Source organism: Corylus avellana, chromosome ca1 (genome assembly GCF_901000735.1).
Source record: "Corylus avellana chromosome ca1, CavTom2PMs-1.0".
NCBI classification, from domain to species: domain Eukaryota; kingdom Viridiplantae; phylum Streptophyta; class Magnoliopsida; order Fagales; family Betulaceae; genus Corylus; species Corylus avellana.
In genome coordinates, this window is record NC_081541.1 from 40,886,130 (window position 1) to 40,914,029 (window position 27,900).

Here is a 27,900-nt window from a genome sequence, read left to right on the forward strand (position 1 = left end):
TATTTGGGTCTTCGTAACTCTGAATATCTGTAAAGCAACGTTCAAAAGTAGCAGCAATACAAGATTCATATACGAGCGGCCATGTGTTTTGAAAATGAGAAATTCCAAGTGTAAGGCAAAGGTGCAAGTCTCCATGATCATCAAGTTCTGAGGAATAAGGAGCCGGGACGGGAGATGAAGATGGAGATGATGAAATATAGGCAAGGTCATTGACTTGCACGCTAAGGAGAATAAGAATAAGCAATTCCATCACCACTAACATAACTTTTCTAACACATTTACTAACCATTGATTTTTCTTAGGCTGTAGAAACTTCCTTATTTTATGTTAAATTCAAAATGATAATTTAGGCTTAAGCAATTACATTTATATGCAATTAAAGTGACTTTTGGTTTGAGCAAAAGTTTTAATTGTAATGAATTAACTTGTTAATTGTAAAGTAATTTTATTCACACAAAAAAGGTATTGTTTAGTTGTTCTTATTTTTAATAGTACGACTTGTCTATATCAAAGTGACTATTAGTTATTGCAAAAGGTTCAAGGCAATATTTAATACTTGTATGACTTCAATTACTTTCAATATAAAAGTGAAGAGAAATAATTTTGACAACAAAAAACCCTAGCTAGTGCCGCACAGCAAGGGACGATTGTTCTGACGATATATATGATAGCAGTAAAAACTAAGAATTGAAGATGGAAAATGAAATTCAGAAGGAGATAAAATAACAAATAGGGAAGAGAAAGACCCTAATTGCCCAAATAAGCAAATAGAGAAATAACGTTGAAAGACTTAAATTTAATTCATACTTCAAATTGAATTGAAAAATTATAAAGACTATATCCTTTATATAGGCTAGACACCTCCTAATTTAACAAGGAAAATGAAAACAAATCCTAATTGAAAAAGGAATACCTAATTCTAATAGAAAAGGAAAAAACATAATCATAATGGAAATGGGAAAAGTCAATCCTTATTAAAAAGAAAAATTAAAGCATACATGCATAATTAAAATAACAGTTCTGTCGATTTTCTCCTGCATCACCCTCCTCCCCCTAAAGTTTCAGCACTTTGCAACAATTCTTTTAAACTTTAAAAACTCTCAATTTAATGAATCCAACAACTTTAAAAAGTTTGTAATGTTACTCCTACTGTTAAGGTTTGAGGTTAAATTAGACACACTATAAGTGAAATGCGCGCACACACAAAATGCAAAGGAAAAATATATTTACTCTTCTCTAACTACAAAACAATTCGTAATGTATGATTTTCTTAAAAAAATTTATGCCTCAAACTACCATTAAAGTTGAAATGTTCTCTTTTTGTGAGAAAATGACAAAACTACCCCTTATAAAAATTTAGAAAAAAAAAATACAAAATTCAGAAAAAAAAATATATAAAAGACAAAAATTTAGAAAAAAAAATGATTTATTTTTGTCATTTTTTGTGTAAAAAGGGACATTACAACCCTAATGATAATTTGAGAGGAACATTACACAAATTAAAGTTGGAAGACTTTTGCAAATGAATAATGTTAGGGATTATCTTTTTATCTTCTTAAAACTGATGTGGTTTTTAAAATCACCATTAAATTTTATATGAATAATTCTTAAATTTTGATTCAATGGTAATTTTAAAAGGTACATCATCTTTAAAAGGATAAAAAAAAAAAAAAAAAAACCATGGTCTCAAGCATTACTCTTTGCAAATTGCTCGAAAGTTTTGGGAGAATAAATAAAGAAAAAAAACAAAAAAGCGGTTAAAGTCGTGGTTTCAGTCTGTTGTGCTACAACCGCTGGTCCGCTACGTTTAGATACGTTTCTAGTTCGTTTTTCATTTCGTGCTTTTATCGGAGTCGGAGCTTTTCAAAATAAAACCGCGTTTTCTCTTCGCACAATTGAAGTATATGCGCCGCGTGGAATCCCCGAATGACCCGAACACCCCATCCTTTAAAACACAACCACCATAATAACGTTGCCTATGTGGTGGCAACTTCGATAAATTCAGAACTCCACTAAGGTTAGTTTCGTGTCAACAAGCTCTCTCTTCCCTCCCAAGCGTTTATTCAAAGCAACATCAATTTCTCTGTTCTCTCCTCCAGTGACTCGTTCGTTTGAACGACAGGGAGAAGATGAATTACGAGAAGAGACTCAAAGCCGCAGCGGAAATTATACTCGCGGCCGATTCACGCGCCGCGGACGCGCCATTGGACGTCTCGAAGTTTGGGGTTACGGCGACGCTGAAGCCTTACCAAGTCGAAGGAGTTTCGTGGCTCATTCGGCGATACACTCTCGGCGTCAACGTGGTTCTCGGTACGGTTATGGTCCAACTTTTTCTTTCCCTATGTTTGGTTGCCGAGAAAACTTGAAGAAAGTGAAGGAAAATGATGTGAAACAATTTAAAATCGACGAATTTCTGAAAACTTTAAGTCTTTTTGCTCGATATGACTGACCGATTGAACCGAATAGATTTCGTGACTTTCTTAGCAACTAAACGGAGTTCATTACGCTGATGCAATTTATTTTCATTTTTATGACGTTTAAATTGGAATGTACATTTTGATGATTTCATTCTCTTGTTGGATTTGCAGGAGATGAGGTATGAATTCTAATTGTTTGTAGAGGAAGTTCAAAGTTTCTTGAATTCGTTTATGACCAGAGATTTGTTTTTTATTAAGTAAGTTGATAAAAAAGAGTTGAAGTGATTATGGAGCTGGTTCATGAATTTTTTCCTTATGAGTTTGATCCTTGTGATTTTTTTTTCTTTGTTCTGACTTCAGTTTGTGAGGAAAGATGAGCTATGCTTGAGATTGGCGTTGGCCAACGAAAATTTTGAATCAGGGTTTAACGGGCTTACCAAGCTTGAGCTCGCATAGAGCCTGGGAACATTTGTGGGCTTTGTGAAGTTGGCCAGGCTAGCTTGCAGTGCTGAGGGCACAAGTTAAACACCTTAAGCCTGTAGCTTGAATTATCCAACACTTGGCCTGACTCAGCTTGTTTACTTGCCAACATTCTTTGCTCCCTAACCTGCTATAACAGTTTATGTTTTGTTTCATTCTTGCATCACCTTCTGGGTCATGCCACTCTGGCGCTGGTTCGTACAACTCTTCTTTGCAAATATCCAAACCTTCTTTTTTCTTTTTTTCTTTTTTTCATAGATGTCCAAACATTGTATGAAACTTCTCTCACTTAACTCCGGCCAACTGCTTTAGAATTTCACAATGCATTTTATACTTCTATCAAATTTAAATATTTCTAGAAAGTGAAAATAGCTGTTCTTGTTAAATTTCTTAGTGGTTACAACTTTATAAGTGGTCGGTGGTCCCATTAACTTCAAATCATGTTAGATGCACTGAACAAGAAGGTGATTTCTGAGTTAATTGTTGCTATATACAGTGGATTTCCCTCACATGCTTCATGTTAAGCATATCAGCTGAGTAGAATATTTGAATATGTGAGGCTCTGCACATCCTAGTGCTCATTCTTCGCAATCTTAGGACATTTAATATTAACAATCTTTGCTTCATGTTCTTTTTTCTGACAAAATGGTAATGGTATTACCAGATTAGAAGGGACTTTAGACCTTGATCTTTCCTTTTCCATGATCCTTCTTCAAGGATATGAGTTTGCCTACAACGTGCACAGTTACTATTGGACCTTATCTAAGTTTAGTGGTATTTATTGTTATGTAGGTTTGGTGGTGGTTTAGTTTGTTTAGGTATGTTATATTTATCATTATCTTGAATTGTATTTCTCTTATAAATAATAAACATAATCAAAGTTGGGGGTATCTCTTGTATACTTCATTTGTACTTAGGTTGTGTCTCTTTGCGCTTTCTAATAAGATTGAATTACTTAACAATATTAGCGCTGGAGAAAATTATATAAGCCCACTATTTAATTTTCTGAACGCCTTTAAAGTGCCAAAATCAATGCATGATTTTATTCAGTGTGCTCTGTATCTAATGGAATCTTTGGCAGATGGGACTAGGCAAGACATTGCAAGCTATCTCTTTCTTGAGCTATTTGAAGGTTCACGTGATGTCTTCTGGGCCATTTTGTAAGTTAAAGATATCTTTTATTTTATTCTGAAAATCTTGGAGTGATTAATTTTGGTATTGGTTTGGATGCATACATTTTGTGGCTTTCTTATTTTCATTCAATTATTTGTAGTTGTATTGTGCCCTCTGAGCGTAACAGATGGTTGGGTATCCGAGATAGTAAAATTTTCCCCAAACCTAAAAGTTCTTCAGTATGTTGGTGAGAAAGAACATCGCCGCAGTCTACGCAGGGCAATGTATGAGCATGTAAAAGGACAGTCCTCATCATACAACGTAAGTTTATAGCTTTGGTGACTAGAACATGCTATGAGTGTAATTATTTTTAAATTTTTGGTATTATTGGGTACTGTTAATTCAGAGCTCCACAAAGTTTTAATTATTTCTATTATTGGGTACTATTAATTCATTGTTGGGGTTTTGTTTGAAATATACTTTTTTCTCGGCACTTTGTATGTGCTGACAGTTTTCTAGTTGAATCCTTGACAGGGCATGTCATTACCTTTTGATGTACTGTTGACAACATATGACATCGCATTGATGGATCAAGATTTTCTTTCTCAAATACCATGGCAGTATGCAGTAATTGACGAAGCTCAAAGACTTAAAAATCCTTCCAGTGTATGTTGGAGATACCTTGAAATATCACTCATATATTCAAGTATTGTGGGTTTGTTAGTTGATGATGAGTTAATTCTATGTGGTTATAGTAGTGATTATGAGTTACATCATAATCGTAATGTAGACATGTTTATTGAGTCTCTAATAAGCTCTAAAAACCCAGCTTTCAGTAGGTTGAGTTCTTTCCATTAATAGTGGTCATTTATATACTATTTCTATGGAAAATGAAAAATTTTAGGCCAAGACAAAAAATGACAAGCTGGAATTTTTTCATCTAATCTATATTTGAAAGATTTGAAATATGCAACAATATTAGGTGACTACTAGTCTCAATTTTAAGTAGATTAAAAACATGTTTTAATTTAGAGGAGTTTTCCTTTCGTATTGCAGACAATTAAATGCTTAAACCTTATCAGGTTCTTTATAAGCTTCTCAAAGAGCGTTTTCTTATGCCAAGAAGGTTGTTGATGACTGGCACACCTGTCCAAAACAATCTTACTGAACTCTGGGCTTTGATGCATTTTTGTATGCCTTCAATCTTTGGGACACTAGATCAATTTCTTTCCACATTCAAGGAAGCTGAAGATCCTTCATCAGGTTATCTTCATACTTGCCATCAGTTTTTTTTTTTTCCTTGGCTGAAAACCTAACATTAGTAAGCCGTTCAGTAGTTTTGACTCTCCTAAAACTATGCCATGTGATCATACAAATCTAAGTGTCTACTTCTGCTGCAATCAAGTGTGGTGTGTTTTAATTCAAATTCTTACCCAAGTTTTAAATGAAAGGAGGTCATAAGTTGAAAGGTTGTTTAGCAAAGCCAAATGGCTGGTGATACAATCATTATAGAAGTATATAAAATTATGGAAAACATGAGTTCATTGGTACAAGAGTATCAATACATCAGTGTAAAATTTTTGGTATAAGTATAGTTGGGATCACCACTTATCAGAAACGTAATGCCTCCTAAGATGCTGAAGGTCTTAATAGTATAACTGTTCACCCAGTTTACGTTTTGAAACATTGACTGGGTGCCTAAACCTGTAACATTAATCTTTAATACCCAGTTTTTACATGTCTTTCCCTTAAATTTGAGGGTACATCCCAAATTTACAGATGGGAGAGCATTTTTCGTTCCGCTGGAAAAGTATTTGGAAGGTTAAGGCCCCATGCCACAATGCTTTCTTCTTATGGGCGGCAACCGTGGGTAGAATCCTCACAGTTGATAACCTTAGAAGGCGGGGTTTCACTATTGTAAACTAGTGTTGTTTATGCAAAAATAATAAAAATAATAAATGAGGAGACTGTAAATCACCTTCTCATTCATTATAAGTACACTGGTGATTTTTGGCACTTTTTTCAACTTATTTGGGATTTCATGGGCTATGCCTAGTAACATCCTAGAACTACTTCATTGTTGGAAGATCCAAAGGCGGGGACATTCCAAAGATGCCACCTGAAAAGTTATTCCTACTTTCTTAATGTGGAGCATTTGAAGAGATAGGAATCGGTGTCTTTTGAGGACTGGGAGTCCAATTTGCTTTCTTTAAAATCATCTAAACTCCTTAATGCAAATCCCAAATAGGCTCTAACTAAGGTTGGGATATTACACTTTTCATGTATGAGGGCTTTGCCCTTTTCTTTCAATAAAATTATTATTCATTAGAAAACAAAAAAATTGAAAGGGGAAATAAAAGCCCCATTAGGACTAAGCCTTTTTTTCCTTTCCAGTCATATACACAACTTTCTCAATTACAAATAACAAGTGTAAATGGACAAGATGAGCTTCCTTTCTTTCTACTTCTGTGTTTTTCTTGCCTTTTGTGGTTTTTAATGAGAGTGAGTTTTTGGAAAATGAGAGACATGATTTTGTAAATGTTACACGTTATTTGTGAACAGGTCATGATGCAGCTGAAGTAAAGGAGCAGTTTAAAAGCTTAAAATATATATTGGGAGCCTTCATGCTTCGACGAACAAAATCAAGGCTTATTGCGTGTGGAAATCTAGTGCTACCTCCTCTTACTGAGATAACCACGTATGTCTTTTGCCCTCTTTTACTTTGCCAGCTGAGTTTGTAAGCTTATTTACATTTTTTGGTGCTAAGATGACTTTTTTTAACAGAATAGTGCCACTCGTCAGCCTGCAAAAGAAGGTTTACATGTCAATATTAAGAAAGGAGCTTCCTAAACTACTTGCTATATCTTCGGGAGCTTCAAATCATCAATCCTTACAGAATATTGTATGTCAGTTTATGAACTTAGCACCTCTTCTTTTTCATTCCATCTATATCTTTGCACAGTACAGCAAATTCCCTTGTTCTTTAACTTCTAGAAATCCACATTGGAAGAATTATTTTATATATTGTAGATTTTAGGTTGACCAAACATTACATAATTCAGATGTAGTAATCTTATTTTCTTGGTGTGGAAGTGGTTTGCATGAATTTTGATACTAGGGCTGCTAATGTGTGCTATCTCATAGGATTTTTTGAAGTCTACTGTGGGGACTGATGGATTACTTGACAGATTATCCTTCACATATTGGTTACAACTCTGGCTGGTTTGGGCTTGGGAATTGTTTTCTGATGTTTACAATCTGAAAATTATGGTAGGGTCATGGATTGCTGATCCCTCTGCCATGACCATCCTCATAATTGGTGCTTCTGGTCACCTAGAACTGTTCATGTATTTGGCTGCTTACACTCCTTGTAAGACAAGAAAGAAAAAGAATTAGACAAAAGATCACTCATTGACACTCATGAACCAAGTCCACTGGCTTGCCACTTAAAGAAGAGGTGAGATGGAATCGGTGACCCCTGTTGGCATCCACCTCAACTGCTACGTAATATTCTTGCCACAATGGAAAGAATAGTACTGATGACTTTGAATCAATCCAAACTAATGTTATAGTACAACCTGGTTATTGACTGATGGAAAGTTGGGTCATTTTAAACTGGATTTAGGGGCTATTTTAATCAATCTGATTGCTACTGCATGAGAGATGAGAAGTAACATCAAAATTGGTACGAAATACAGGAAAAGGGCAAGTATTTACTAGGCAAGGCAGTGCAATTGACCTATAAGGTTTCATCAGCATTGACTGCCTTGAAAGATCCTAAAGTTACCTTGTATATAATCTGCTCCGTAATATATATGTATTTGTTGCAATTTGTTTGGGCATGAGAGGCATAGAATATGAACTCTTAGTAGAAGTCGATACTGTTAATGAATAGCATAGAAAGCTTAACAATCCAAAATATGATATTGGTGCTGTAGTTTTTAAGGCCTATTTAAGTCCTAATATAGTACTGTTTACCTTAATTTTTTTTCTTTTGCAATTCATGCTGTGGTTTTCACTTGTATTTGTAGGTGAATGTAATGCTTATAAAGTCTTTGATCATTTGAATGGAACTGGTGTGCAGGTAATGCAGCTAAGAAAAGCATGTAGTCATCCTTACCTCTTTCCTGGTATTGAGCCTGAACCGTTTGAAGAAGGTGAACACCTGGTTCAGGTAGCCCTGCTCTGTTAAGTTAATGTGATATAACCATGGATAATAATGTGTAGTCTGAACCATGTTGTGTGGTTTCAGCCTCTATTATCTGCAGAAGTATGAAAAATAAAGAAAGAGGGACAAAGCTTGCTTTGCTGTGTTGTTGTCGCTCAAAATGGAAATACGTTTTGCTCTTTATCTGGATTCAAGTGCATTAGATCTGTCTTGTTCTCTCTCATGAAGTTTCCTGTATCCCTATTCTTTGTGACTTCCTGATCAGGCCAGTGGTAAACTAATGATTTTGGACCAACTACTCCAGAAGCTACATGATTCTGGACACCGTGTCCTTCTCTTTGCTCAGATGACACATACACTTGACATTTTACAGGTTTCTTGTCCTTTATCAAAAGAATAACTAATCTCTTAAACTTTATTGGATATGCCAGTGTGCTGTTTATTTAAAAAGTCTTGCTATATGCAATTTAGGACTTTCTGGAGTTAAGAAAATATTCCTATGAGCGTCTTGATGGATCAGTTCGTGCTGAGGAGCGCTTCTCTGCAATAAGAAGTTTCAGTGGACAATCAGCTAAAGGGATCTTGAATTCAGAATCTGAACAAAAAGGCTCTTTTGTTTTTATGATATCCACAAGAGCTGGGGGAGTTGGGCTGAATCTGGTCGCTGCTGATACTGTGAGCTTCAATCTCAACCAACAGTGCCCTTATCATTATTGCTTAAATTGAAACCTGGAACTTGCACTTGTAGTTTTGCGATTGCTTATATCAATGTTTGAACTCATTAATACATTTATTTGGTTCAAAAGGAAATGTCTTTGGCCAGATGTCTTAAATCTTTCCTACCTTAATTTTAATTATTCTAAGGGAAAATTACAGTTTACCCCCCCCCAAAGTTGACAGCGTTTTTCAATTCGAACATCAAAGTTTCAATTTTTGCAATCCACCCTCCCAAAGTTCCAAATTTTTGCAATTTGACCAATTGTATCCAAAACTTCCTATATTGCCCCTAATTTTTATTTTTATTTTTTTTATAAAAAATTTAAAAAAAAATTAGGGGCAGTATGGGAATTTTGGGATAATATTGCTCGAATTGAAAAAAATTGGAACTTTGTGGGAGTGGATTGCAAAAATTGAAATTTTGGTGTTCGAATTGAAAAACGCTGTCAACTTTGAGGAGGTAAACTATAATTTTCCCTTATTCTAAATTGGGTAAATTACACTTTGTCTCAATAAATTGCTACCCCTGTGTCACTTACCTCAATAAACTTCAACTTGTATCATATGAGTTGATTTCAATCCACATTGTAGGTTATATATTTGTGGCTCAGAGCACCTCTTTGTATTCTTGATATATTGTTGTTTGTCAAAACTTTGTTGATTTCAATCCACATTGTAGGTTATATTCTATGAGCAAGATTGGAATCCTCAAGTGGACAAGCAGGCTTTGCAGAGGGCACACCGGATTGGTCAAATGAATCATGTTTTGTCAATAAACCTAGTTAGCAGACATACTATAGAGGAGGTGAGATTTATATATCAGTCTATAATATTGAAGGCCTTAGTGTATTGTCTGTTGTGTCACATGTGTGTTGATGTAGGTTATTATGCGGAGAGCAGAGAGGAAGTTGCAGCTTAGCCACAATGTTGTAGGGGATGATATGGACTGGGAAGGCAAGGAAATGGCAGGAGTTGAAACTGGTGATTTGCGGTCTATCATATTTGGGTTACATATTTTTGATCCTACTGACGTCAGCCCTGAGAATTCGGATGAGTTGCGGATTTCTGAAATGAATGCTATGGTTGATAAGGTACTTGCAAAGCGCTGCAAACAAATTGCAGGCAAGGATGATAGGAAATTTGAGGTCAATCCGTTAGATCTATCAAGTGGATCTGATATTGTTGTGGGAGGAGGTTCCACCTCTATCAGTTTAGATCCTGGTCTTGATGAGGCTTCTTATCTCTCCTGGGTTGAAAAACTCAAGCAGGCATCACAATCAGGTAGTCACCCAATAATGGAGTCAGGGATTAGAAGGAAAGCCCCTGAGAAAGAGTATCTAAAACTTGAGGATGCAAGGAAGAAGGCAGAGGAGAAGAAGTTGTCTAAGTGGGAAGCCCTTGGATACCGGTCATTATCAGTAAAAGAACCTATCAGCCCTGTGACTGGTGATGTGATGGCAGATTCAGGTTCTCTTCATTTTGTTTATGGAGATTGTACGCATCCATCAAAAGTTTCTCCGTCTGAGCCAACTGTTATCTTCAGGTAAGTTCATTGTTTTGGAAGTGCCCCTCATGTTAGCTTTCTCATTACTATAACAAGAGTGGTGGTGGTCTGCAGTTGTTTCTCCTATGTACTTGTCTCCTCTTTCTTGGCATGTTTTTGTTTTTTCAACTTGTTCATGCTTCTCATTTCTTCATGTGTTGATGCTTGTTTCTTTTCAAATATGAGCATGATGTCATAAAACTGACTACCTTGAAAGTGCACATATGTTTTCCATTTTCTCTTACAAAATCAAACTTTAAGTATATTCTGATTGTATTTACTTATCAAAAAAAAGTATATTCTGATTGTATAGATGCGTCATTTGAAATGGCAGTGCTATGCATTTTCATGAACAGGTGGATTTTCTTTCTAAAAAAATGGAAAAATTGGTAGGAAAATTTTCTGGATGCTAGCCATCCATGTTTACTGATGTAATACTTTTGGTTCAGTTCTATCTCTCTAAAATTTCTGTTTCATTTTGCATCATCAATCACTATGTGCACCATTTATCCGTTGTTTGGCTCTTTTGACTATAGACATTTATTGCTAACATCCTAAAGCATTGTTGGTCTCTGATCAGCATGCTTAGTTTTGTTCCTACTGGGCCATTGTCTTGCTTTTTGAGATTATTATAAAATTACAATTCCATTTTATGCCTCTCTAATGTCATTTCTTAACTTTGGAGGTTGAGATCACATTATCAAGCCCCAAGAGGGCTAGAATGGAAGTGAAGAGAAATAGAAAAGAAAACAAGTACATAAATTTTGTCATCAGCTTCTACATGTCCTATTGTCTTAAGTACATGATTTATCTCCAGAAAGTTGCTTATCAATAGGAGAAAATAATAATAATCCATAATCAGGAGTTCTTTAGCCAGTTTACTACAGCCTTGTTGGTGAATTAATCAGTAAGTAAAATCTTGCTCTCTAGGAAAGTATGAGAAATCGTGGATTTATGTTTCCAAAGAAGATCCTGTAGGTTTATTCAACAAGAGTGTCATTTTTTGTTTTATATAAGATGGTAAATCAAAATGATTACCAGTTTTCAATTTAGGATATTCTAGGGTATCAACATGCTCATTTAGTTGACCAATGCTCTAATGCTCAAAGATGGTGAAAGCGGAAATTATTTGTCATTTATAATTAACAATGCCACATCCTGCTTGTATACTGATTGTAGCTTTAGATGCTCCCTACATTGAGTTTGGTTGACTTAAAGTAGGTTTTATGCATCTTAATTACTGAAATGCTAGAAGTCATATCTGGTAACAATTTTGTGGGGAAATTTTATATCTACCACCAGTTTTCCATTAGCTGTATAAGCCAAAAGCCTTCTTGGCATTCTTCTTAAAATAACTAGTTGTTAACTTCAGCAATTTGGCCGTCTTGGCATTTTTCAGTGAAAGTAATACTTATCAAAAGAAAAGAAAAGGAAAAAAAAAATTGTCAATGTGTTTGTTGTTATTGCATATGAATAACAAATAGTATCCTTTTAGAGATAAACAGCCCATTTATCACTTGAGAGAAGGCAAACATACCCATGAGAAATCCGTTACTATTGCCAAATTGAAATTATGATAGAATGGAATAAATTATTTGTCCTTGAATGTCCAATGCTGATGAAATCAACACACGCCATTTTACATAGCATTTGAAAGGAGTTCATTTCGTTTATATGGGATGTGAAACAAGTTTGCACTATCATTTGTCATCATATTGGCAATTTGAAGATGCTTTACTGAGTTTTTTTTTTTTGTTTTTTTTGGTGATTACAGTAATATCTCAAAAGAAAATTTATATGTTTGTTTTGCAGTTGTGTTGATGACTCCGGAAACTGGGGCAATGGAGGAATGTTTGATGCACTGGCCAAACTTTCTGCGAGTATCCCTGATGCATATCAACGAGCTTCTGAATTCAGGGACCTGCATCTTGGTGATCTGCATCTTATAAGAATTAATGGTCAGCTTCTGTGCACTCTCTACCTTATTTTTGATTGTTTATTACCTAATATGCTTCGGATTGTTTAAAAAAAAAAACCACAAGTTTATTTTATAAGTTGTTCAGGTATCGATTACAGGAAGTTGTTATGGGTTCTACCCAGAGGCCTAACGGGCAAATATTAATTGTTTAGACCAAAAAGCAAGTCATGGTACCTATAGGATATTAGGATTAGTAGCAAATTGTTCTGGTTGAATATAGGTTTTAGGTCAAGGTCATTTCACATCTCCCTTGTTATCATGTTTCTCAACTTAAGAATTCCATCTAAATGTAAGTATCTCTTTAGAGGTAGCAAGCTTCCACTGATGGCCTCATCCTCAACTATGTACAAGGTTCTTTAGGGAGGATATCCTGGCAAATCTCATGTTTCCTTGCCTGCAGCTCGTTCCCTCTGATTAAAATTTAAGTTCCTTACTCATGAAAAAAAAATAAAAATTAAAAAAAAACTTAAATAGCATGTTGCCAATTTGCCCTTAATGACTTGATGAAGAAGCATATCACTATTAGGTACTATTTTTATAATATCCCCATGCAAGAATATGTAACCTCACTACGGACTATCCTACAAGAAATAGGAGGATTTATTAGGGACACCATGCAGCATCAGTTGGGCTGCTAACATATGCAGATAATGTATACAATAACTTAACTCTGTTTTGACTGCGAGTCACTGATATAAATGACTGGTTTGTTGGAAGTCTTTTTCTTCTGTGAGAAAGATTGAAGAAAATTATTAGCAAAATCTGTTTTTCTTTTATAAGTAATAGAAAGCTATATAAAAATAAAAATAAAAGCGTAAGGCGCCTCTGCGTACACAGACAGTATACAGCAGGAACACCTAACTAGAACGAGCAAAAGAAAGACCCAAACAACCCAACACCGGACAAAACCCAATCAAGACAACCCAGCACAGGCAGCCCTAAAACCCAAAACCCAGTCACCAGCAAAATGTTTTTAATTTGCTTTCCTCTGAGAATTGGCAGTAATTTGTTCGGTGGACCAATTTCCATTGTTTTTGTCCTTCACAAGACACTAGTCCATATGTCATATCCCCTACTTTAGCATTCAGATTTTTTTTTTCCTTTTTTAAGTTTCTTTCTTTCATATATTTATTTAATCTCAACCCATTTTTTGCTATTCAGAGGAGTCAGATGAACAGAATACGGGTGGTTGTCCTCCTCAATGGGTGGCTTTGGCTGTTGTACAGTCTTACAATTCTAGGCGTAAAGTCCCCCGCAGCAAGATCTCTCTTTCGGACCTGGAATGTTGCTTATCAAAGGCATCATTCTCAGCAGCTCAAAATTCTGGTAAGGTCTCCACACATTTGGCTTAATTTAGTGTAGAACTTGAGATTCTTGCATAGCACTTCCACTCTATTGGTTCTTTAAAATTGTACTTGATATATATAACCAAGTTTTGTTGTGTTATTGTTGGACCTAATAGATCTACTAAGATTAGTGTTCATTGTCAATGCTTCGAGGCAGATATGATATATTGTGTGAATGTTTATGCCTAGTTAACTGTAGTGGTTATTTGATTGCATGTCATCATCAGGCACAAATCCTCTTTTGTTTATTATAGCATAAAACGTTTACTAGAAATTTCATAGAGTCTCAACTGATAATGTGTGTTGAGAATGATAGGAGTTTCCTTCTAAAAGTTATGGGTGAGGCCTCCCCACCAGTTGTCTGTGGTGAGGTGTCCTCGCTAGCTGTCAATTCATGAGGTGAATACTGTGTAACCACCTTGCCTATATATTTGAAAGAATGGAATAGAGGCAGTAGGGAGATTTATCCCATTTTCTCTTACATTTGCATATTCCCGTCACAGTTAACATAGTAGCAAGATTCTAGGGTGTAGAATTCTTTTTAATATCATTAAAAAGCGCAAAAGGTGCACTCAAGTAGTCAAATGTACATGAAGTATACAAGAGGAATACCTAACTAGAAAGAGGAAGTAAAAAAAAAAAGAGCATGAAAAGAAAGCGCATAAAAAAAGTCTAAAGCAGCTGCCCATTGGAAAAGTGTAATGAAAGAGGACTTTAAATCCACGACTGTCCCTTGCGGTCTTTTTTTTTTTTTTGATAAGTAAAAATATATATCAAAAGCGCAGAGGGGCGCAACCCATATACACGGGAAGTATACAAGAGAGCGCCTAAGAAGAGGAGAAATGAAAGAGGAAATCAGAGAAGTTAATTACTAAAGGAGCTAGCCAAGCGGCTGTCCAAGAGTAAAGAGTAAAGAAGAAAAAATGAATCAGTTCCTCTATAATCCTAGTAGAGTTCTCAAAACATCTAGCATTTCTTTCAATCCATATACACCACATAAGACAAAGAGGAACCATCTTCCACACTACCGCACTTCTAGCACGGCCTCCCGACCACCAACAAGAGAACAAGTCCCTTACTCTGCCAGGCATAACCCAATGCAACCCAAACCGACTGAAAATAGTGTGCCAAAGAGCTCTTGCGGTTTCACAATGGAGGAGAAGATGATCTACTGACTCTCCTGACTTTTTGCACATACAACACCACTCCACCACCACAAGGTTCCTCTTCCGCAGATTATCATGAGTCAAAATTTTGCCAAGGGCCGCGGACCACCCAAAAAAAGCCACTCTCAAAGGCACCTTAGAACGCCAAATACTCTTCCAAGGAAACATCTCATGGCCAAAATTCGACAAGGCCTTGAAGAGCGAATTAACCTCGAAATTACCTTTCCTAGACGAGGCCCAGCAAATACGATCCACCGTACCTACAGAGATCTTGCACGAGTACAATCGCTCAAAAAAAGGAGCAACCAACTCCATCTCCCAATCTTGAACATGTCGCACAAAAGTGACATTCCACTCTATAACCCCACTCCTCCAAGTTAAATTGTCCTTCACCCAAGCTTCTTTGTGTCTTGCAATGCTGAACAGAGAAGGGAAAACTTGCTTCAAAGGAGTTTCCCCACACCAAGTATCATGCCAGAAACGAACTTTCGAACCCGCCCCCACCTCAAACCTACACCCTTTGGCAAAGGAACTCCAACCTTGACGAATATGCTTCCATACACTCACGCCATGAGAACCCGAAACCTCCTTCGTGCACCACCCGCCTTCCTGTTCTTCGTATTTGGCTTTGATAACCTTGCACCAAAGAGCCTCACTCTCGTTCGCATATCTCCAAAGCCATTTCCCCAAGAGAGCTTGGTTAAACTGATGCAATTTTCGGATACCAAGACCACCGTAATATAAGGGACGGCAAACTTGATCCCACTTTACAAGATGCAACTTAGCCTCATCTCCCATTCCTCCCCACAAGAAATCTCTTTGGACCTTCTCAAGCCTTTTAGCTACACTCATGGGAATCGGAAACAAAGACAAGAAGTAAGTCGGAAGATTAGACAACGTACTCTTAATAAGAGTTAGACGTCCTCCTTTAGAGAGGTACATCCTCTTCCAACCTGCCATTTGACGCTCCATCTTCTCAATTACATCATTCCACATAATCGTGTCCTTATATGGCGCCCCAGGGGGAGACCCAAATACTTCATGGGTAAATCGGCAACACTACACCCCAAGATATTAGCTAACACCCCAATGTTCTCCACCTCTCCAATAGCCACAATCTTAGACTTTCCAAGATTAACTCTCAAACCCGACACAGCTTCAAAACATAAAAGAATGAGGCGCACATACCGGATTTGATCGAGAGAAGCTTCACAAAAAATCAAGGTGTCATCCGCAAATAAGGAGTGAGAAACCTCCAAATCCGAGACCACCCTATCTCCCACCGAGAAACCTGTCAAAAGACCTTGGTCAACCGTTGCATTCACCATCTTACTCAACGCCTCCATGACAAGCACAAAAAGTAACGGAGAAAGGGGATCCCCTTGCCGAATTCCCCTCGAACTGCTAAAGAACCCTTCCGGAGAGCCATTCACTAGAATGGAAAATCTTACCGAAGTAATACACCATTCTATCCAAGCCTTCCACCTTTCCCCAAAACCACACCTATGCAGCAAGTACAAAACAAAGTCCCAATTTACATGATCATACGCCTTCTCCAGGTCCAACTTACAAATAACACCTGGCACCCCTTGCTTCATGCGACTATCCACACACTCATTTGCAATAAGAACCGAATCTAGGATTTGTCGTCCCCCTATGAAAGCATTTTGAGAGTAGGAAATAACCTTGCCCAAGACAGTTCTCAATCTGGAGGCGAGAACCTTAGAAACAATTTTGTACACCCCTCCCACCAAACTTATGGGCCGGAAATCCTTCATCTCTACCGCATCCGCCTTTTTAGGAATCAAAGATATGAAAGTAGCATTCAAGCTCTTCACCAACTTCTGTCTGCGGTGGAACTCATCAAAAACCGCCATAACATCTTGTTTAACAACACCCCAACAAGCTTGAAAAAAAGCCATGGAGAAACCATCTGGACCCGGTGCCTTATCACCATCCATACCTTTTATCACCTCCCAAACCTCCTTTTCCTCAAACTCTCTTTCCAACCACCTACAATCCTCCTCATCAATAGACAGGAATGGCTGGTTGTCCATTCTAGGCCGCCATGAACTTTGCTCCGAGTATAATTGTTGATAATACTGCACCATGTGATCTTTAACCACAACTGGATCATCAGATAATTCTCCATTAATACGAAGCATTTCCACACGATTGTACCTGCGATAAGAATTTGCCATCTTGTGAAAGAAGCGAGTATTTCGGTCCCCTTCCTTGAGCCACAAAGTTCTAGATTTTTGGCGCCAATAAATCTCTTCACACAACAAAGTGTTCTCCAAATCTTTCAACAAATCTGCCTTTCGAGATTTCTCCTCTTGATCTAACCCTCTCGACTCTGCCAATTCATCCAACTTTTGAATATCTCCCATCAACTCCTTTTTTTTCCTCCCAATATCGCCAAACTCCTCCTCATTCCATTTTTTCAAATCCATTTTGAGGGATTTCAATTTATTAGCTAACACATAACTCGGAAGACCCTCGAAAGAATAAGATCCCCACCAAGAGCTAACCTTGTCAAGAAAACCTTCGGCTTTGAGCCACATGTTCTCAAATTTGAAATATTTTTTACCTCCACAATGAGCCCCACAATCCAAAGCAATAGGGAAATGATCGGAGAACATGCGCTGCAGTCTTTTTTGAGACACTGTAGGGAAATGATCTTCCCAATCCGAGGAGAGCAAGAACCGATCTATTCTGGACCAGGTCTCGTTTTCTTGATTATTGGACCAAGTAAATTGTCCCCCCACCATCGGAAAGTCCATCAAATTATTCTCCGAGATGAAGTCTGAGAAATCCATCATGCCCGCAGAGTAATACGAATCACTAGAGCGCTCACTAGGGAAGCGAACAATATTAAAATCCCCACCAAAACACCAAGGAACCTCCCACACATTCAACAAACCAGCCTACTCTTCCCAAAGGATCCTCCTCTCCACATCATCATTCGGACCATAAACCCCTCCAAAAGCCCACACCCAGTTGTCCTCCACATTTTGAAAAGAGCATGCCAAGGTGAACTGCCCCACACACTCCTCCTTACACTCCACCACCCTCCTATCCCACATCATTAACAACCCCCCCGACAAACCATTAGACCTTTTATACTTCCACCCCACATGTTGGCCACCCCAAAGACTGTGAACCACTTCCCGGGAGATAGTCTCCATCTTCGTCTCAATCAAACAAACTATATCTGCTTTCCATTCTCTCAGAAGACCCCTAATACGCAACCTTTTTTTGAGGGCATTCAACCCTCTCACGTTCCATGCGATGATGTTAAGCTTCATGATCCACCACTTTGACCCTTCCCACAACCCCTGCCTTGCATAGAGCTCGTCTGATTTCTGTTTACAAGAATTGCACTCCCTGAAAAATCCCCCAAGTCAGAGTCAAACTGCTTCCTGGCATCTTCAATAGACTTAAACAGGGCTGCCAACTCCTCCTTCTTCCCCTCATCTGAAACACCTATTTTTGGGCAGAAATTGATACAGCTTTCTACTACCCAATTAGGAGAACACTTTTCAGATTCGAATTCCTCCAAACCGATAGTTGCTGGGATACTGTCCTCCTCCCTATTTGACCCAGTCCCAATTCCATTCTGTCCACTAACAGCTGATTGCAACAGGTTCGAAGTCTCCCCCCTGCATACCCCTGTCGCCATCCCAGAACACCGATGAGGTGCAAAAACCACCGGAGACTGAACTGGGTCAGAGCCCATGGCCTCACCTGCGCCTCCTCTCTCCTCAGAACGCTCCGGCAACTCCCCTCCTGCATCTCCAAGCTCCAAGCGGCGCTCCGGCGCACTCTGTGACTTCTCCGACAAGAAAGGGGTTTCCGGCACCTTCTGGATACTTCCCGGCCACGACCCTAGAATGCCTTTCGCCTGCCCAGAAACCGACGAAGAGGCTTCTAGCGAGCCCACCAACGCAGTTTTCCACCTCTGCGGCCCGCGTTTCCTCCTCCTATAAGTCACCACCGCTTTTTCTTTCCCGGTGGACTGTGCCTCTCTCGCCTGACTTATAGAAACCTTGTCACCAGTGTCGTCGGTCCCCTTAGAAAGCTCTTTAGCCACTGACCCAACCCCCTTGACCTCTGAAGACATCGGCGATGGGATTGCCGCCCTATCTGAGTTAGGACACCCACCAAACATAAACTTCTCCTTTTCCGTCAAAGCCTTTTCTGCTGAGCAGCCTTCTCGTAATGGGCCATCCTGTCCTGGGTTACTCAAGCCCATACCCGAAACCGACCCTGCTTTAGGTTTAAAGACCGAAGTCTTCTTCACCCTCCACCATTTTTTAGGTTTCATAAGCTTCCTTTTCAGCCCAGACGCCTCTAACCTTTTCGAAGCATGCCCCAGCCCAAGCCCAAGCCCATTTCCCTCCATAGCCTTGAGCGCCCTATCGACCTGCGCCATCCCTACGTCACAGTCTTGTTTCAGACGCTTCAACAGCTCTCTGACTTTGAGGAGCTCGATACTTACTGCGGAGTAGGTTTGCCCAGCAGCATGGTGCCCCTTTCCTTCTTGTCCCATCATGCGATCAGCCACAGTCATCGAGACCTGTGATGTCGCCGGCGATTGTGAATTACTCGCCGAAGCTCTAAACGAGCACCCCAAACCACCATCAATCATCACGCCTCGTCTTCCAGACTCTGCAGTTTCATGATCGTTCTTTGCCCGACGTAAAATCCTCGTCGGAATCACCCCAGGATCGCCGTTGGCCCTCTCCGAGTAAAAAGTCTTTGTCGAAACCAAGCCTTTCCTGCCAAATTCGTGGGTTTTCTGTCCCATATGTCCAGAAGCACTATTCGGCCTTCTCTGTACCTTAGCGAACTGTTCCTGCCCGGAGTTACAGCCCTCCTTAGTTTGCTTCGACGATAGACCCACTGCCTCCGCGTAGCTCCTGCATCCCTTGACCTCCTTATAGCTTTTTTCTCCCCTGAGCACGCCATGCTCACTGATCACAAGAGATTCCCGTAGAGAGGAGTTTGCCACTCTCATCTCCTCACTGAAACGATCCCAGCCAATTCCACGCCTACCTTCTGGAATGATGATCGAGCCACACCTTCTTCGTCCATCGAATTCCTCCACCGTTAGAAAACAACCATGCCTATTAGCACATTTCTGAGCAATGATTCTCGGATACCCAGCTCTAGACTGATCCCAGAAGACTTCTAAATTCTCCACTGCAATCAAATCCTTCACAATTCGCACCACCCACGCTAGCTCATCTTTCTTCAAGAAGATGGACCTTTGTAGTCTTTTGCTCCTCTCAAAAATCCTCACCCCTGATGCCCCTACCTTAATCAGCACTTCAAACTCCTTGGATTCCACCAACCACCTTCTCGATTCTGCCATGTTACAGCCAACACTGACCCTAGTCCCCTCTCACGCGCCACCCACGCTCCGACACAAGGTGGGAGAGGATGAGAGAGAAGAGAGAAAAAAAGCTAATAAACTTATAGCCTATTTATGGAGTGTTCTAAGTTCAAAAGCTCCCTTTTGATCACTTGTACTATTATAATATCTCATTTCGTTTTGTTCTAAAAGTAGGAAGGAAAACTAAACTTCTATAAGCTTCATAGAGAAGCATGTAAACAAAGCTTTTTAAGGGTAAAACATAGAATGGCCCATGCAGGTCACAACATAGACTGTCCCTTGCGGTCTTCAAAATTTATTATTTATTTTCCTCCAAATAGACCAAAAAGACAGGACATAATCATCTTCCACACTAGTGCACTATGGGAATTGTCACCAAACCCTCTTCAACAATCGAAAAGGTCAACCACTCTCCTAGGCATTACCCAAGTAAGACCAGCACAACTAAATATAGCACTCTATAAGACACCAGCAATTTCAAGTGTAAAAAATGATGATCTGCAGACTCTTCAGATCTCTTACACATTCAATACCAATCCACCACAATGACATGCCGCTTTGTGAGGATTTTCCCTAGGGCAGCCGTCAATTCATAAGCTGTATTGTGTAACCACCTTTGCCATATATTTGGAAGAATGGAATGAAGGCAGTAGGGAGATTCTCCCCTATTTCTCTTACATTTCCTGCACATTCCCATCACAATTAACAATATGAAACACTCTTCTTCTTTTTTTTTCTTTCCCACTGTTACAAAACTATCTTATGTTATATTTATTTTGTTTTGCCAAAAGCGTCAATCCACATGCCACGTATTGGGTATCAAGATGGATCAGATCGTTCAGATTGGTACACGGTGGAACGGCTTCTACGAAAATATGGTTCCATATATGGCATAAAAGTTTTTGTGTATGTTCCCCAGACTCTCCTCTCCTCTCCTCTCCTCTCTGTCTCCCCCTGCGCGTGCATAGCAAACTAATTCCTTACAATTTTTTGCAGGTATTATTACCGCCGATCTACCTGAGACTTGACTTGTGTTTGAAATATATTGACTTTGTCCTTTTTAGGTTAACCCTTTCTTTTGTATTACGAGGACTTGATAGTCCTGAATAGTGAAATGCACACATCTCTTAAATTTGGTTTATGTTACAAAGTTTTCTTGTAAAGAGAAAGGATCTTGATTGTTGTACTTCGGCAACATAGCTAACATTATTCATGGTTAGGCCCCCCAATAGGCAATACCCCAAGGAAATTATATTACGGGGGTAAGATTCTCTCAATTTCAAGTAAATTGTAGAAGAGTTTTTCATGATCAAGATTAGTATATATATTTCTCATTGTGAATATATACACCATGTACATCATTAAAGTACCCAAAAAAAAAAAAAAAAAAAATTGACCATGATATAATTCCAATCCTGCGTGAATGTGATGGCTTTTCATAAATAGCATCCACAATTTGATTAATAAGCATTTAATCAATATAAATACAGTCAATTATGTGGATTTTAGTCTTTAAGAGATAGCTTAATCGGTTAGAAATTATGTCTCATGAAATCAAGTTCTTATTATTTAGATATTCCGATTGAATTAATAAAAATAAATGAGCATCAAAAATAAAAATAAAATAAAAAAGAAATTTACCATCAATGAAATCCTTGTAACTATTTTACTTTAATTATAATTCAAACTCTTTCACACATCAATTCCTCACTCATCAAACAAATCAATAGCCACATTTGCGCTATTACCCCAAAAGGACTAGTCAATTTGGAATTTTCTTAGAATTCATTGTAAAGCCAAATTCACCTAGTAACTAGGTAATGTGGAACTTAACATCCATAACTATTTTTATAAACCACTCATTATATGTGGACTTCTTCTCATCTTCTCAATATGGGACCGGTGTGTTACAAACTCCTCTTAAATTCTTGACGTCCTCGTCAGGGCCACGTCATGCAATGCTCCAGTACCACATGACCTGGTGTTACTAGGTGGCTTCGATATTATTTGTAACGACCCAGAAAAAAGCCCTAACCACATCTGTGCTATTACACTAAAAGGACTAGTCAATTTGTAGCTTCCTTATAATTTATTATAAAGCCTAGTTTTACCTAGTAGCTAGGCAATGAGAGACTTAGCACCCATGACTATCTTTATAAGGGTTGGCAAAACAGATACTTAGCAAGTACCCGTTTATCCTATGCATGTTTTTTTATAATAAGGTTTTAGATAATTCATGCATATAATCTAAAATCTTATTATTATAAGCCACCCACTTTATGTGAGTTTCTTCTCATCTTCCCAATATGGGACCGGGGTGTTACACTATGTCTTTGCAATTCATGAACAAGCATCAAAGTCCAAGCCATATCTGTACATCTAACTCAAAGTCCAATACACACACCAAATAGAAGATTAGCTATCAGTTACTGTGCATTACAAAAACCATATCCACATACAACTAGATTAGTGATGATATTGATGCTGGCACTAAGCATCCATTTTGCACCATCATAATAACAAGAAACACATTAAATGCACAATACGAGAATCTCTAAAGAAACATAAAAACATCACATAAAACAAAAACACATTAAAAACATAAGCTTGGTTTAACCAACATCTGATTGTGATTGGCCACTTCTTATTTGGATTTTCTGATTGTGAGCATCGTCTAGCATTGTGGCCTTTCTGTCAACACTATCCTTGTTAGGGTTAGGCTCATTTTCTTCTGGTGCTCTTCTTCTTAACTTTCTAGGCCTATCATGCTGATTCGTTAGTAGAGGAGAAAGGATAGTATTGTTTCTCAAGTTGGGACACTCTTGAGGTCCAGGCATTGCATGAATTTCAGGGGAATATGCCTTAATATAAGTCTCCATTTGGTACCACTCGTGCACATAATCTTCGGGCAACTCCTTGTTTGCATAGATAGCACAACAAGCATGAGCACATGGAATCCCATTCAATTGCCAACTACCACAACTACATGTCCTTGTGCTCAAGTTGACTATCCTTCTTGGATGCCATCTACCACAATAACATGTACCAAAGTTGAATAAAATTATTCGATCGTGGCTATGGTCAATTTCAAACTCGAGTTTGTTCCTGCATGGAGCTATATGATTTCTGGCATCTGCTTTTGATCTCTCCAATTTTTTCACAATTTTAGGACAAATGACAAAGTTGGCCATTCGAGCTCCATCTCTCTTTGCTTGAAAGCGCGTCATCAAGTGTCTCCTTATGGTCTCCATCATAGTTAGTATGGGCTTTTCCCTTGCTTCCTTCACCCATGCATTAAATGGCATGGGAAGGTTGTTCAACAACATGTTACTTTTGCTATTGGTGCTAAATGCATGTCTTGACCACATCCTTGGGTCGATTTTATCCAAATAATCAAATGCCTTGCTGTTCATGGACTTTATCACACCCATGTGGTGCTGAAATTGCGGCGCATCTGTTGCTTGAGCTGCAGCCCACAATGCATCCTTGAACGCTTTACTCTTGTATCCTTGACCCTTGAAATTCGCATGCAAGTATCTCACACAGAATCTATGCTCAACACCCGGCATCAATGAATCAAATGTCTCCGCAAGCCCCTACACACACAGTAACACATTAATCGCTTATTTTTGCCAGTGCTTTTAAAATCAAAGGATATGTGCATTATAATCACTTATCAAAAAAAAAAATATATATATATATATATATATAACATAAATGTCCAGCCACGCACATTGTCACTCCTAATATCTTCTAAAAGGATACTCAAAAACCATGTCCATGTATCTCTACATTCAGACTCACACACTGCATATGCTATGGGAAACATGTCATCATTCCCATCCCTACCAATGGCAGCTAACAAATGTCCACCAAACTCACCCTTTAAAAAGCATGCACCCACAGAGATGATGGGCCTACATCCAGCTAGGAGCCCCTTCTTACAAGCATCCAAACATACATACATGCGTTGAAAGAAACTTCCCTCCTTCTTCAGAAATGCAGAGCTACCAGGATTCCATTTCAATATTGCCTCTACATATTCCTTGGTGAGTTTATATTGTTCATCCACCCCATGTTCCGCATAAACATGCAACACATTTTTTGGCTCCTTCATGATCTTTCCAAGCATTTTTTTGATATCTGCATCCTTGCTCAACCTACAAATGTCCTCCTCATCAAGCTTGCAGTACAAGTTACTGGTGTCTTTACACCCCAATTTTGTAAGAGCACTAACAATATCAATTAGGGTCAAATGGTCCGGATCAACATCTCCCATGTTGTGGACCTTCCCCCCAATATAGGCCATATGTGGTCCAAGCAGAGAACCCCCATGATATAGTAAAATCATCAACATATCTACAATACAACCAACCACAAAAACAAAAATAATAATCGTGAACCAAAATGTATACAATGACATTTCTCATTAGAAATACCAAAATCTGTCAAAATGTAGGGAAACTAATGAAAATGAAGGCCAAGTACTCATGTAGATAAAGGAACCCCCATGTAGATTAAAATGTATAAATATGGCTTTTGCCTTTGAAACTTCAACACGCACAATATATGCTTAATTCATTCCAATTATTTTTAATCCCAATCAGTTCAACTATTACAATTAGTTTTTCCTAATTCATTGCTCTTGACTTAGTTTGAAGTTTTGGTTACTTTTCTATTATATTAAACTTAGATTTGAATTTTCTGAAATCGATTTTCTTCTTCCAAGTAATAACATAATTTAAAATTGAGACAAAAGTCCAGAAAAAAATTGAAATCAAAGGTCAATATCCCATAATATCATTCAAGCTTAACATAATTAAAAATAAATAAATAAATAATAATAATAATAATAATAATTGCTTACTTTTTACTGTCATAGTTTCAGTTTGTATCACAGCAGAACATCAGACAGGGTTAAAATAAAAATGCATGCTTTAATCAGCCTTTTGGGTCCCAGTGAACAACCGACGAAGTGCATAAAAAAATAAACTTTTTTAACTGGGAAATGTTGATTACGTGGGAGAAACTGTCAAAATGGGAACAACCACATGCTCAGATTATTTTATAGAATGAATCCATACAAAAAGTGCATATGAAATCATGTTATCGAGGGGGAAAAAAAGAAACCAAATGCTTTACATTACCTGAATCCACCTTCTCTTTGTATTTTGTTAGTTCCATTTCCAATCTAGCCATTTCAGCTCCCAAAAAGTGGTTCTCCACCTTCTCCTTGTATTTTGTTAGTTCCGTTTCCAAACTAGCAATTTCAGCCCGCGTTACTTGTTCTATGTCCTTAATCCGTGCAAACATTTTTTTTTCTTCAGAAGTGGACATTTCGTGATCAGCCCCCTCAAAAAACCGACAATCAACAGATGTCTACATGACAAATAAATATGAAGTTTCACAAATTATCAAATTGAAAATAAAACCAATCAAAATTAAAATTTAAAATTACCTTAAAATGTAAACAACCGTACCAAGAAGCATATCATCACACTTCTACAACAGCCAATCCACTACCCCAAGCTTTCAAGACAACCAAGTCAATCAACATTTTGAAATTGGAAAGACCACTGAGATTAAAATCTACTTCTTAAACTTTTGAAATTATTTACAAAAGAAAAAAATAAATAAATAAATAAAAGTGTGAAAATATTTTTTTTGATAAGTAAGGTGTGAAAATATACAAAGAATATTATTTTCAACAGTAAGGAAAGTGCCCCAATATGAGGACTACAAGTACAAAAACTAACCTATCTATCAGCTCAAGGACACAGCAACCAGACATGAATGCTCTATAAATTAGATAATCCATATAATCCCAGCACTTGAAGTAACATAAATGACAGTCTAAACAGAGCTGAACAGCATAAAAGTTTTTTGAACACAGAGAAAGAAATGCACACTGCTAGCTTTCATTGCTTAAATATAGTAAAAATAAAATTGCTGATGTTCATTTCACAACTATGAAGACCTTACCAAAACCATTAGTCATATTCCTTTACAGTTTGATGTTCATGTTCATTTCTGGTGTTACTGCCATCAATGTGCATTTCCAGGAAGCTGCCATAAGAAAAGTATATATGACCAAATTAAAATTGATGATTAATTTATGGTCTTTGTAATTATTTACAGTGCCTTGATAGTTGAATGGAAAATTTCACATATGTTGAAAACAAAGAACCAAACTGATTCTTCCTGGAACTACATTCTACTCAAATTAGAGTCTAAGACCAGATAATTAAGGTTGCATACTTGAGCAACAAAAGCAGAGGCTTAAACAATATATATATATTAGTTTTTTATTTTAAGAGCAGCTAAGTCAAAACCAATCACTTTTACCCATTCTCCATCCCCACAAAGGAAGAACAATTAAACAATACATTCTAGATAATCATTGGCATTCGACTATACATGATATTCAACCCTTGACCAAAATTTAAACAGTATACCAGAAAGCACAGGGAAGTTTCCCTGATGCAAGTCTAAAACTTTATTTAATTTCAGTATTTCCCATGAGAATATATGCCTTTCCATAAAAATGTGAAACTTAACTTTCCTTCTTACCAAAATTCATCATCATCTCAATTCTCAACCCTTCCAAAACCATTAATTTAATAAATTTACCTGTCTCCACACAAATAAAAAGAAAAAAAAAATGTAGAAGGTAATTAAAATCCAAAAAATTATGAAAGAATTACATAAACACACATACGTCCACAAACATCATTCCACTCAAATTACTCAATGACCACAAAATTTGCCCACACAATTCCAAATTCAGCCACGCTGCAAAACCACACATTCAGAAAAGACCAGGCAGTCTCAGGCTCTCAGCCGTTTCCCAATATCCGGCATTTTAAAGCATAAAAAAATAAATAAATAAATAAGAAGTTAATTTCTCGTTAAACTCAAAAATACCAAAATTCTTTGATTAAACAAAAAATGTTAGACTAGTTTCCGTGTCGACCAAAAAAATCCCTATTTTCCCTCCGAAAATTGCAGGATGTCGATGGTTGAAATAACGGATCAGAGAGAAATTTAGAAAATTAGGATTTTGGCTCACCTTGATTTCGAAGGGCCCTTACAGTGATGAAGCCGTCACAGTCGGCTCTAGAAAAAGGTGAGTTCCACCTGACCGAAACCACCCAAACGCCGGTGAGTTCCGCCGGACCGAAACTACCCAAACGCCGTTGATTTCCGCAGGACCCAAACCAGAGATTGGGAATGCTCAGAGAGGGAGAGAAGGGGCGTCTGAGAGGGAGAGAGTGGTGTCCGTATGAGAGGAAGAGAGAGAGAGAGAGCGCCAAAAGAATGGAAAATTATAAATTCGCAACTTAAACTCAATTTTGTTTCAATTTTTCTCCTAACTTACAAAAAAAAAAAAAAAAAAAAAAAAAAAAAAAGGGTGAAATACTAAATACCCTCCGGGTTTCATAACTTTATTTTTTTCTTTTAAGGGTTTCATTTTTATCACAGGAGGTCCCTGTAATTTTAATAATAGACCAAATCAGTCATTCTATTAGTTGACCGTTAGTTGACTTAACCAAATTCCGATGAATCACGTCTTT

General features: G+C 37.8%; 2 protein-coding genes across 7 annotated transcripts; one reads left to right on the forward strand and one right to left on the reverse strand.

Moving 5' to 3' along the window:
• The first annotated feature begins 1,892 nt into the window (after positions 1–1,892).
• On the forward strand, positions 1,893–21,598 carry LOC132188517 (probable helicase CHR10). Of its 3 annotated transcripts, none has more exons than XM_059603018.1 (17): positions 1,893–2,310; positions 2,589–2,596; positions 3,979–4,057; positions 4,171–4,331; positions 4,545–4,676; positions 5,093–5,273; positions 6,573–6,708; positions 6,795–6,912; positions 8,095–8,184; positions 8,444–8,551; positions 8,650–8,853; positions 9,575–9,700; positions 9,777–10,438; positions 12,251–12,396; positions 13,578–13,742; positions 21,118–21,232; positions 21,323–21,598. In XM_059603018.1, exons 1-17 carry the CDS (start codon positions 2,130–2,132, stop codon positions 21,345–21,347), a joined length of 2,637 nt encoding a protein of 878 aa, XP_059459001.1. In that variant the 5' UTR covers positions 1,893–2,129; the 3' UTR covers positions 21,348–21,598. The 3 variants fall into 3 exon arrangements, with proteins under 3 accessions (XP_059459001.1, XP_059458993.1, XP_059458984.1); XM_059603001.1 differs by lacking the exon at positions 1,893–2,310 and adding an exon at positions 2,778–3,091 and having other exon boundaries at positions 2,593–2,674; XM_059603010.1 differs by lacking the exon at positions 2,589–2,596 and having other exon boundaries at positions 2,233–2,310.
• Positions 21,599–22,681: 1,083 nt separating this feature from the next.
• LOC132168118 (uncharacterized) lies at positions 22,682–27,635 on the reverse strand. 4 transcript variants are annotated; one of them, XM_059579203.1, is made up of 5 exons: positions 27,396–27,635; positions 26,309–26,392; positions 25,474–25,705; positions 24,209–24,685; positions 22,682–23,922 (listed from the first exon to the last, which is right to left on the reverse strand). In XM_059579203.1, exon 5 carries the CDS (start codon positions 23,893–23,895, stop codon positions 22,939–22,941), a length of 957 nt encoding a protein of 318 aa, XP_059435186.1. In that variant the 5' UTR covers positions 23,896–23,922; positions 24,209–24,685; positions 25,474–25,705; positions 26,309–26,392; positions 27,396–27,635; the 3' UTR covers positions 22,682–22,938. The 4 variants fall into 3 exon arrangements, with proteins under 4 accessions (XP_059435186.1, XP_059435189.1, XP_059435187.1 ...); XM_059579204.1 differs by lacking the exon at positions 26,309–26,392; XM_059579205.1 differs by lacking the exon at positions 24,209–24,685.
• Positions 27,636–27,900: the final 265 nt, after the last annotated feature.